The 11,968-nt window shown below is 34.9% G+C and overlaps 1 protein-coding gene across 1 annotated transcript; it reads right to left on the reverse strand.

Annotated features, from left to right (window-relative positions):
- Positions 1-4,818: 4,818 nt before the first annotated feature.
- Positions 4,819-7,304, reverse strand: LOC118741393 (sodium channel protein Nach-like). Its single transcript, XM_036473348.1, has 8 exons — positions 7,142-7,304; positions 6,952-7,078; positions 6,613-6,897; positions 5,899-5,986; positions 5,719-5,804; positions 5,257-5,589; positions 5,054-5,160; positions 4,819-4,961 (listed from the first exon to the last, which is right to left on the reverse strand). The coding sequence occupies exons 1-8, from the start codon at positions 7,302-7,304 to the stop codon at positions 4,819-4,821; spliced, it is 1,332 nt and encodes a 443-aa protein (XP_036329241.1).
- Between the last annotated feature and the right edge of the window lie 4,664 nt (positions 7,305-11,968).

Genomic DNA, 11,968 nt, shown 5'->3' on the forward strand with positions numbered 1-11,968 from the left:
ATAAAGTGGCCGGTAAACTAAAGGTTGGATGAGAAAACGGCCCTAAGAATAATAAAATTCTCAATCTTTTGGCGCCCGTCCAGCTTTCGCGAGCTTCTAGTTTTGACTGCCAGCGGCTGAGTTTTTCTTAGCGTTGCATTGGTGGGTGTAATTAGTGCTACTTATATATGTATAAAATGCACATTTGTGTATACATATTTACACTCGTCTGTGCTGTTGTAAATTGTGTAACACATTTTTTATACTTTGCCAAGTAAAAGCACTTAATGGCACTTTAGTATTTATTTTTATTTCTTGTTATATTCCAGCAAAAAAATATTCTTATCCACTTTCTCTAATTCTTACTTATTTACTCTCGTCTGTGTTGTTGTAAATTGTGTTACACATTTTTTATAATTTGTCAAGTGAAGGTACTTACTGGCACTTTAGTATTTATTTTTATTTCTTATTATATTCTAAAAAAAAAATATTCTTATCAACGATCTCTAATTCTTTGATTGGAGTGATAGGAAAACCCGTAGCGTATTTTTTTTTATATGTTTACGGTACATTCTACTTTGGCTCCACTAGAGTTTTTTACAAAGTCAAGTTTTGGGAGTGTACGGTGAGAATGCTGTGAGTGAACGCCGGCACCTGGAGTATTTATTTTGCTCGGTTTCGTTGCGGAAATTTTGATGTCAAAGATGCATCTCGCGCTGGTCAGCCAGTCAGTGAAAAAGTTTACGAAATAAAGAAAATGGTTAGACAAGCCATGCAGTTGTCAGGTGACAGCGGAGACAATAAATCTGAATCACATGAAAGTTTAAAATCATCTAAAACGAGCAGGCTACTCCAAAGAAGCTCAATGTTTCGATGCCACATCAATTAACGCAAAGAAATGTGAAGCACAACGAAATCGATCCACCGAAGACCGATGACCGCTCACAAACGACTTCAGATCCTGGATTGACTGGTGGAATTGTGAAGGAATTTACCATTGCGTATTACTACAACGTGGGGAAATCATCAATTCGACCCTCTACTGTGCACCACTCGACCGTTTGAACGAAGCAATAAAGAAAGAGCGACCAGAATTGGCCAACAGGAAAGGAACTGGACTCCATCATGACAAGGCCAGGCCTCACACACAAATTGACGAAGCTTCGTTGTGAAGTTACAATGCATCCACCGTATGGCCTGGACCTGGCACCGTCTGACTTTCGTTTGTTTCGGTATCTGCAAAACTCCCTGATGGTAAACAAGTTGGCCGACCGAAGAGGCGATGAAAATCACTTGGCCAAGTTTTTCGCCTATAAACCACAGACATTTTACACCGTTGGAATTATACAGCTACTCGAAAAATGACAAAAGGTCATAAATATTAATGGCCTATATGTACTTGATTAAAATTGAGTTTCAATAAAAAGTTCAAAAATTTAGCCAAAAGTTCAGACAGAAATTTTCACGTGAGCCAATATATTGGTATTAGCAATTCCTTATAAAAAAAATGTGAGAATCTGAATTAATTGGTTACATGTTTCCTTTATTTTGTTAAGAAAAATTGAAAGCGAAATTTGCCTGATATTTTTTGTGCAATAAAATATGCCGACATTTTTTATTCTTATTTCTAAACATTCATAAAAAAGAAAATTATCCGTGATATTTCACATTTTGTGGGATCTCTTTCGAAAATTTGTTTTTATATACTTTCCAGTAATTTTTCCGAACCATTTATCAATTTGTATGGGTTTTCGTGTGACATTTCAAACTTTCTGGAATTCATCGACGTTTTGTTCTTTTTATTATAAAATGGAGCTGACATTTTCATTAAGAGTTTAAATACATAGTATGCATATCTTTAGTATCGAATTAAGGTAAAAAAAAAAATCGCAACGATTACCCATACTCTCTTCGCTTAGCCTTAACTAAGCTCACCGTAGGCTTGACATATGATTCTTTCTTTTTGTGTTTGTCCGAATTTAAAATATCGGTGTAAAGTCCACTCCTGATATATATATATGTAAGTGAGCAGTAACATGAAGCCAGACATAAATATTTACATATGGGCATATCCTGGGTTATGGACGCGACATTCGTACGACTTTAGGGATAAATAAATCATACGAAAACTGAAGTTACTTGTAAAAAAAAAGCTTTATACCGTTCTTTGGTTGACAAAAAAATTACGTGCGCTTGGAACACCGACGACACCGACAGTGTAAGGTTTGACCCATCTAGCTGCTTTTAATTCTGTAATTCGAAAACTATTGAAGATAGATTAATGAAATTTTGCACAAGGTACGTTATAAGATAGGCGAAGCTTTTTACAAGAAATTGGTAATTTATAGTTACTGTCACGCCACCCTATTATATAACTGCATTTAAAAAAAATGCAAAAACTGAAATATTTAACTAACTACAAAGGCTAAAATGCCCAGAATTTATATTTAGAATTTCCCTATAACAAGGAATTATTAACTGACACAAATGGACTTAAAAATAACTATATTTTTTTTTAATTATGGGCGTGGAAAGTATCGATAAAAAAGTCAAGTTGGGTCAACAAAATTCTGTTATAAGTTCAATATTTCTTGCTCTATTTACAAAAATGAGATACCATTGGAAATGTAATGAATCAGGCTTTCTCTATTCAACGCAAAAATAAAGAATTTGTCTCGGTCGAGATAAAATGCAAATGAATTACTCGAAGAAAATGAAATTCCCAGTAGGCCAGAAAAAATAAAATTTCATCAAAACCTGCACTTTCCAGCAGCTAAAATTGTGTTGTTTAAAGTCTAAGAGGAGTGGCAAATAAACTGAGATACAAACTTTATCGAATAGTGGCGGATAACGAGTTTTCGGGTCTAATAAAAATAATAATTTGTTAAAAATAAGTCTAAGTCAACATCGTTTTACTTTAACATGAAATACTCAGGTCTCAGTCATTGAAAAGACCATACCTAAAAAAATAAGACCAAAATGATATTTTAGCAATTGTTGGATAAATCACATAACACCGACAAATTAAACATTGAGATTCCGTTTCAAATATACAAGTTTAAATATTATTGCGCTCAGTAATTTTCCAAATTAAACCCCGTCCCGCCATACACTTTGATTTAAATTTTTTAGTTGTTATTGTTTCGTCTTTATCAGGCATTTCTAAAAACATTCTTGACGTTGTTTTGAAATTCGGCGACATAAAATAATGTAATTAATCTTTTCTAGAATATGGAAATGATACACTGTGCGACGTCGAGAAAATCGATGAAACGGCGGGTATAACGGACGCGACAAAAACATAAGTGATTTCAGAGTACATGTAAAAATAAGCAAAACTCAAAGAATCCTGTAGGGGTTTCCCTTATTCAACATTCTTTAAATAAAGTAAAATTATGGACCGTTACAACCAATTCATTTTTAATCAGAAGCAATTCGTTATTGATTTAATTTTGAACTAAAATCCGGTAACGGACGCGACATATCGGACGTGACAGATTTTTCCTCCATGCAATATTTTTACTAGTTACACATGCTAAATTTAATTTTTTATTTAGTTTTTTTCAGCTCTTATTTCCGCTGTTTCGCGTTTTCCAAGCCTCTTTTCGCCATATGAATACGAAATTTAAAGTTATCAAACCGTTTGAATTCATTTACTTGCATTTTCGGTTTACCTTTTTTGGGAAATGCCCATATGGACGTTCATATATACAATACATACATAATTACATATATATCTCGTCATATTAACTTTGTTGTCCATATTACATTGGTATGTATATGATATGACATACATACATACTACATAGTATATCTGGTCATATTAAAAATGTTATAGATAAGATATCGCAACTATAAATAACCCCTATACAAAAGTTGGTTTTAGCTCATATATTCATGAGACAAATGCATCGGGACTTGCTATTTGAAAGAAAGAAGGAGTGTGATAAATTCAGAGCAGACATAGTCTATGATAATTTCAAAGTCCCTTCTTCTCCTATGAGGGCAAAGCAGAAATCAGTTCCGAAACTTGTTTAAAAATATTAACTTTATATGTACGACTGGTTGGTTCTTAATAAAACTAGAGGGGTGTCGGTAAAAATCGTTGGTGATACTGCAAAATGGTCTATGTCTATTAGCACCCTTGACACCTAGAGGGTCTCTTACTTACACCGCAATGCATCTGCAAATCGTTACACCCTAATAAACGAATGACAAAAAACTGACTACCTTTGCCTGATGAAGATGAACGATTGCCCGAAGCGATCTGAGGTAATAAGTGACATAGAACGTTTTGCAGTATCACCAACGAAATGTTAGGTTATCTTTGGGCTAAGCTTGGTTGAGTTAAAATGCAAATGTCTTTCAACCAAGTTTAAAAAGCGAAAAGTACTGTATCCGGTTAATACAGCTCCATATCTTCGCTGCCCAAGGAACGTTTTTAAACTTGAAAAAAGGTTCCGAAAATAGAAATTTTCGGGAAAATGGATTTTTCATAGGAGACTTTTGATTTTCTTAATTTTGACCTTAACTTTACCTGAAAAACGCTTTTTCTATGTAAAATTTTACAAACCAGTGTAATCAATCAATCCAAAGAATTTTAAATAATCTCATCAAACTGCACATAATCTGCATGTAACAGTTTATTTTTAATTGACACGAATGTGACCAAAAAACAGAGCTACATGCACAGGTGCACATACACACACATACAAAGGTATTTTAATTACAATAATACAAATTAAAGAATTGTGACATGCTGAAGCAATTGATGCTTGTACTCGTCGGCTTTGCTCTCGCCCCATTCAATCCATTACAAAATTACAATTTTTATACGCTTTAAGATGCTTGCAATTGTTTTCGCATTTGACGCTTCTCCGCCAGCATTGTTCCATATGGGCGGATTGTGATGTAGTAAATTATCTCTACGAAGCTCAGAAGACTGGCGCCGACAAAGAGGCCGGTAGGGCCACCGATGGACACTGGGGGGAAAATTTTTTTAATTAATTACACAAAATACGAGCGCTTCATTAAAATTTAAATGAAAAGATAGTTACACCCAAAAACCACTCACCAACTAAATCCAACTTTCCACGCACAACATTTCGCTTATAACGCTCGGTTGGCAATTCGATAAGTGAGATCTCGATTTTCGCCAATGGATTTTGATTCTCAAAAATGCTAAGTTCAAGAATGTGAAATGAATATTATAAATTTCCAACTAAATTTTTTTTTTTGCCAAATTAAGTTTATTTAGAAATATTTCACTTTCCTTACTTCTCCTTGCTGTCATGCACCGTCGATATGTCCACCTCCGTGCAGGATGGCAAGCAATCGCAGACCAAACCTTTGTCTTCGTAGTTGCGATTCAAACACTCCAGTCCGTCCATGTTGCACAACTGCCAGTCCGGTGTATTTGGCGAGAGATGGCTGGAGCAGTTGCATAGTTCGATTTGGCGATCCTTACGACACTGCACGTTGCAAGCAGAGTAACTGTAATAGCGATGGACATCCAAATTGTTTTCATCGCTGAAACGGCAATTTCGTTGAGCTACGCTCGTTTCACGAATTTGTTCATCATTTTGAATGTCGCGCTTGGAAAAATGGCGACTGGGGGAAGGGGAGGGGGAGAGTCAAAATAATATGATTGCGGACATGGGGCATTTAAAAATATGTATATTAATAAATTCGGTGGTTTAATTCGCTATAAATTTTTTGCATAAACTTTCTGTTACTCACACAAATGAGACGTAAGGACCAACCAACAAATAATCGGTTTTTGGGGTAACCAAAGTGGGAACCTCCTCTTCACCGAGTATAAAAATCTAAGAATAGTCATAAAACAGCACGACAAAAGAAGTCAGTTAAATTTAGGAAAAATTAATTACAGCTATTCAATTTAGTTAAAAAATTAGTTACTGTTGCTTCGGTGTGTAATTCCATTTTCAACGAACCGGGTCCAGTGTAACGATTTGAGTACATATTCAATTTAGGACCGTCATTTTTGCTAAAAAAAGGAAATTATTTAGACATATTTTTGTTGCCTAAGGGCCGTTTTCTAATGTAAGCAGTAAAGTTGCCTTTACTAACAGGGCAGATAAATTGTTCCTCACTTTAAAGTGTTTTCGTTCTCTTACCTTGCCGGTAAAAATAAATTTGTTATTCCGTATAGTGAAACTTCACTACATTTCCGAGAGTGAAACTTCACTACATTCGTCATAAAATTTCAAAGGTTGGCAATGCAACATAAGCAAATATAGAGCAAGAGCAACTGCTAGCAAAAACCAAAACCTTGGTTGAAATATCTAATATATCTGACTCATGAACCAAAACCAAACCAAAATTTAAAGTTGGGTACAAATTTTAAAGGTTGCATCGGGTGAGCAACAGTTTATCGATTCGAGAAATTAATGCGCTGATGAGAAAACGAAAACTCGTATATCGAGACGATAAAGTGGCCGGTAAACTAAAGGTTAGATGAGAAAACGGCCCTTACACAAAAAAATTCCCATGGTAAATGCAAAAACTATTATAAAGATCAACAACATACTTAGTTGAGTTTGTTTCGTTCATTTTTGCTTTTTCCATTTTATTTATTTCAAGACTTCCCCGATTTGATCCCAAAGGTCTTACCCCGCTTGCAGTGAATTGATCGCATAGCAAATGCCTAGCTCCGTTTCCATGCGTTGAAAGTATTTGCAGCACTCAAATGCCTTATCATGCCACATGCAATTCTGTATGGAGTCCTGGCAGCTGCTGCGCACCAATTGAGCGTAGTAGGAGAAATTCGAGTAGAAGCAATTTTCCACCGGTTCTTCGCCGCCGCACTCGTGCACCATGTGATAGGATTCGCCGCGAAAGAAGGATATCTCGCTTAGCACCTCCTCCAAGGTGAAATCGTGATCAGCGCCCCAGAGTCTAAAGACGGGTAGGAAGTCAAATAAAAGTCAAGAAAATTGTGTTTTTGCTTACTTTTCAGCCACTTTCTGTATGCGATCCATATTTTTGGACTCACAAACAACTATGGCCGGAAAATTGGTGTCCCAATCCCGATAGGAGCTTTCGACAACGAAACTAATGGCATTGTTTTCGAAAGCGTCTACATGAAAGAATCACTTTAAAGAGAATGAATCCATAAAAAAATATTCCGAATGTCGGTTACCCAATGACACTTTTATCACCTGCCACGAGGCTATCCAAGACGCCACCAGGCATAATGCCCAAAACAATCTCTGAATCCAAGATGCATCTTTGTCCACTATGAATTTTGCTCCATGCAACGTGGAATTCTCGAAATATTCCTCCACAAGGCGTCGCAAATGCATTGTTTATGTTCCTCAAAACGATTTCACGCGAATGACCATACGAAATGAGAAAAATTTCAATAACCAACGACGCAGGCTGAAATAATATTTTGCCCCCTGCCAGACAGGAGTGCCATTTGTAAAGCAATTACAGTATCTTGATTACATATGTACATTTTATCAATGCATGTTACGAAAGCATTCTGAATGCCTTACTAAACAGTTGTTACAGTTCACATGGAAGCCATTGAGTGTTAGAATATTTTCTATTTTTTTGATACCGTTTATTCAATAAAAAGTGTTTTGTTTTGGTAAAATTATGCATTATTAGTTGTGATTTCAAGGGCATGGATGTTTATGAGTCAGTCATATAAATACCGAATATTTTTCATTTTTTCCTTAATTGAGAATTTAGAGATGACATCAAAGATTATATATATGACATATGTATATGAAAATAAGTTATATTTATATTATAGTGAGACTTTGTTGGCAGAAACTTACTTGTTTCAGAAATTTGAATTGTCTCCCGAAGAGTAGCATTTAATTTATTCTGGACGAAGCGAGTTCTCTTAGCCAACCCTTAAATAATCTAAAAAGTGTGAAGTGTGCCGCATGCAGATACCATCTTGACCACTTAAGTTTGATAATATTCCTGAAGGGCGCAGCGAACCTCTCTGATAAGCATTAAAGTCTTATGGCATATGGGCGCCAAGCAGAAGACTCTTCGCTGGAGCCCGGATAAGCTAAATGTTTTCCGAACAGTAGGGAAGGTCTATAGAGAACGCCCTGCACACAATTTTAAGTAAGAAAGATAAATCCTCACAACCACTTTGAAGTAGAGGCCTACCCTGACATCAAGCGGCTTTTAAAAACGCCCCACCCGATGCGATAAATAGTTAAATCAGAAGATAGTATCTAATAAAGATCTTATATAGCTATAACTGTTACATCTGAGTGAGTCAGTAATTGTTTATAGCGATAGTGAACTGCGGCTCCCCGAAAACGGGCTCTTATTTGAATGGCAGGCATAAACGATTTTATAGAGAATCTTTAGAAGGGGGGATCTTGGATGATTGTCTATACAGGCGACCTGGCACTTACGGTTAAGGATTCCTTTCTGAGTAGTATAATCTGAACAAAAGCAACTAAAACCTGATGACTAAATGGGCGGGTAATCGCGGCCAAGTCCTAATTCCTACTAAGACACAACTGATCATTTTGATTGCTGAAGCTATCCACAGGGTACGTGGGAACGAGAACGAAAACTGAAGTTGGCACAACGCCGAAACCGATTGGTTTCCAAACAAAAATTGACAAGGGATGACGTAAATTCGTTCCAAAATACATCACAAAACTGATTTTTTTGAGCCCAGTCTCCCAGACTCCAAATATTTCAGTTCCAATATATACAAGCGAATCTTAGAGAAATCATAAACTACACTAAATATTTTCGCAACACTCCTCATAAACTTTATTACTCTCGGGCGAATCGTATGGAAGTGTAAACATATTTAAGTACATACATCGTACATATGCCACAAACAAAAAAATTGGCAAAAAAACAAACAAAGAAGGCGTTGAAACCAATAACATCGACAATTAATATTCATCAGGTAGAATAGTGCTAATTCTAAATTTACAATCTGCTTAGTTTAGGCGCAATAAGATGTTGGAGAATCGTTAATTTAAAGTTTTTACAAAAACGTATAAATGTTATAAAGCTGGTGTCAGAAAACCTTCAGTAGAAAAGAAATACATACATATACATGTTTACTGGCTATATATCAATTTAATTAATTAACAAAGTGAGAGATCCCTTGATTTTGTCAATTAGTGCGAGCACTAACTTTTTTAAAAACTAAAAAAAAATGTATTTACATATAACTAGTTACTTATTTTTATAAGCATTTGCCAAAATATATGAACTCTAACAGTAATAGTTTATGTCATATCATAAATTTAGGGTAGTGAAAATGAGTAAAGAGGATGTAAATACAACTTTTCATTAACAAGATATTGTTTTAAGTCCGCTTTAAGATTCGGCTTAATTACTTATTCATTCTACTTTTCCCTTAGTGATAAAACACTTCCTGGTACTCAAAAATTGTTTACAAATTATGAAGCAAATCTGATGGAGAAGTGGGCATACCCATTTCGAATTTGGCAATTAAATATTATTAATATTAAATTAGGTTTAAAATGCTGTTCTTAATGAATGGAATTACCGCCACAAACAAATACATTCGTTCTCAGTAAGCAATAAATGATTTCACATCAAAATTATTTGAGGTGCTAAACAGTTTTTAGTTTTTGCAAACGAAAAGGCAGCTATAATTTTTACCACTTAGACTTTGTTGGTATTTCCGATTTCAAAAAAAAAAAACATGGCTGGACACTCGAATATTTGATAAATATACCAGTGAATTTCGCGCGAAACTGTTAGGGGATTCCCTTGAACTCGTAATGTCTTAAACCGTTTAAAACTCGTAAGTTTACGAGGCCTTTATGGGAACGCCACCTTTGTGAAAAAATGTAAATAGGTGCGTAAAGTGACTGTTTGACAGATCAGCCAGGATTTTGTGAAGCAATTTTTGTTTCGTAGTACTTTCCATCACTCTTGGCTAAAAAAAATACAGTTAAAAATGCCGAAAATGAGCAGAAAACCTAAGTCTATACAGTTATTTAGTGCATGAAATTCATTCATTTTATTCGCGTATTATTGTTTTCATTTATTTTCATTATTTTAACATACATTTTAATATAAAAATTTCGGCCTCTCGTTTGCGCCTCAAATTTGCCTCGTAGAGCTCCGTACAAATTTTGACAGTTCTTTTACGAGACTCGTAAATTTACGAGCCTTACGAGGTTTACGAGGCTTTTACGAGTTTACGGGGAGACCCCTTATATATTTTCTGTCGTGAATTTTTTCAGGAGGAAATGAGAAGAGCGCCTTTTGCTTATTTTTCAATGAACAAAAGAGAATAGTTTGTGTAGGTCACAAACCTGGCCATTGCCCCACATTTCGTAATGTTTGGTGGATCACTGAGCTCTATTTCCGCGGGACAGGTGTCGAAAGTTGCTGCAGTGTATTTAGGGAAAGCTGTCAAGCACCTCAACATATATAAACTAAAGGCCTCTCCTAATAGCAGGGTTTTGCAGACCTCAATCCCAGAGAAAAAGCCTTGCTTTGCTCGACATCCAAATGTTTAGTCTTCATGGGCGTATTCTTGTCCATTCATTGGCACTTTGCGGACCGAAATCGGTGGATGTCCAGACTATGTTGTTGCTAGAAAGCAAAAAGCTACCTTTTTGAATAACCTATTCTATAAATTTTACTCGTAAAGAAAAAAAGTTCTGAAAAAGTGAGGAAATCTTATTTAGAACTCCATTTCAATTTACTGGCCAAAAGTGTATACCAAAATATTTGTATTTGCCAAATATTATTTGCATTTGATAAATATTTTTTTCTGTTTGTTAGTATTTGTAATTAACATTTTTATTCGCGCTTTAACTTTAGAGTTATGTACATACATACATACATACATACATACATACATATATGAGCTCATAGAATTGATTGATTATGTGTTATTTAAGCTGCCGATTATATCCACCAGTAGCTATTTAGCTGATTACTATTTTGCATAAATTATAATTTTCTCATCAAATTGTGCAATCACTAATCAAACGTTCTTTTCATAATGAAGACAGTAATCAAGAAACCTTTCTAATTAAATGACTCAACACGTTTTTTTGAGATTTGGTTTAACGAAACAAAAGACTTAGGTTTTTTAATTCTGGCATTGATTATGGAACAAAAAATGTCCTATAGAGAATTTCACTCAAAAAGTTTAGATATATACAAAAGATGGTAAGTATTGGCCTGATTAACATTAACATAAGCTGTTAGTCTAGGCGCCCTACTTCTCATCTTTAGTGAGAGCTTCTTCGAACTTCCAAAACTTATAACATATATTTTTTTTTGGACCTCTGTAGAATCGAGTTATATTTAAAGTAAACCTACATATATATAAAGCATAAAAGATTATGTTTCCTCAAATACATATTTACATCTTGTAATTAGGCATGTCAAATGTTTCATTTCTAAGTGTTGAAGTAATCGAACAGTCAAAAGAAAAAAAATTATGCAATATGCAATTAAGCACAAGTGTTACCAATGTTGTTGTAATTACGAATATGCATTGAGTACTTATGCACTTAAAAGCAGCATTAACCCAGTCAACCAACTGTTTCGCATAAATTCGAGGAAGCGTTGAAAAATCGGGATAAGAAAAACATATTACACTGCTCGTCAACTGTTCCACCCAGCTAAATATAGGAGAAAAAGTCGCCCGATTGAATGACTCATCGGCATTAAAATATAACTATAGAGCTAACAGAAATTTTCATTTGCCACATGATAACAAACGGTACCTGTGAGGATATTTTTCAGCTCTTCAAATAAAATTTGAGTCCTATTAATTTATCCACTTCAATGCTTTGGAAAGTACAGTTAAAAAAATTCACGGAAGATTTAAATTTCGACGGAATTTTTACTTAAGTTTGGACTTTGCCTGAAAACCAATACCTTTGCATTTGCGCATAAATCAGGCAATAATTCGCCGGTTATTTTATATAATTAGTAAACATGTTTTTCCTTGTGAAACAACTATAAATATTAT

Source organism: Rhagoletis pomonella, unplaced genomic scaffold (genome assembly GCF_013731165.1).
Source record: "Rhagoletis pomonella isolate Grant_MI unplaced genomic scaffold, Rhpom_1.0 Rhpom_scaffold_00006, whole genome shotgun sequence".
In the NCBI taxonomy this organism is placed as follows: Eukaryota; Metazoa; Arthropoda; class Insecta; order Diptera; family Tephritidae; genus Rhagoletis; species Rhagoletis pomonella.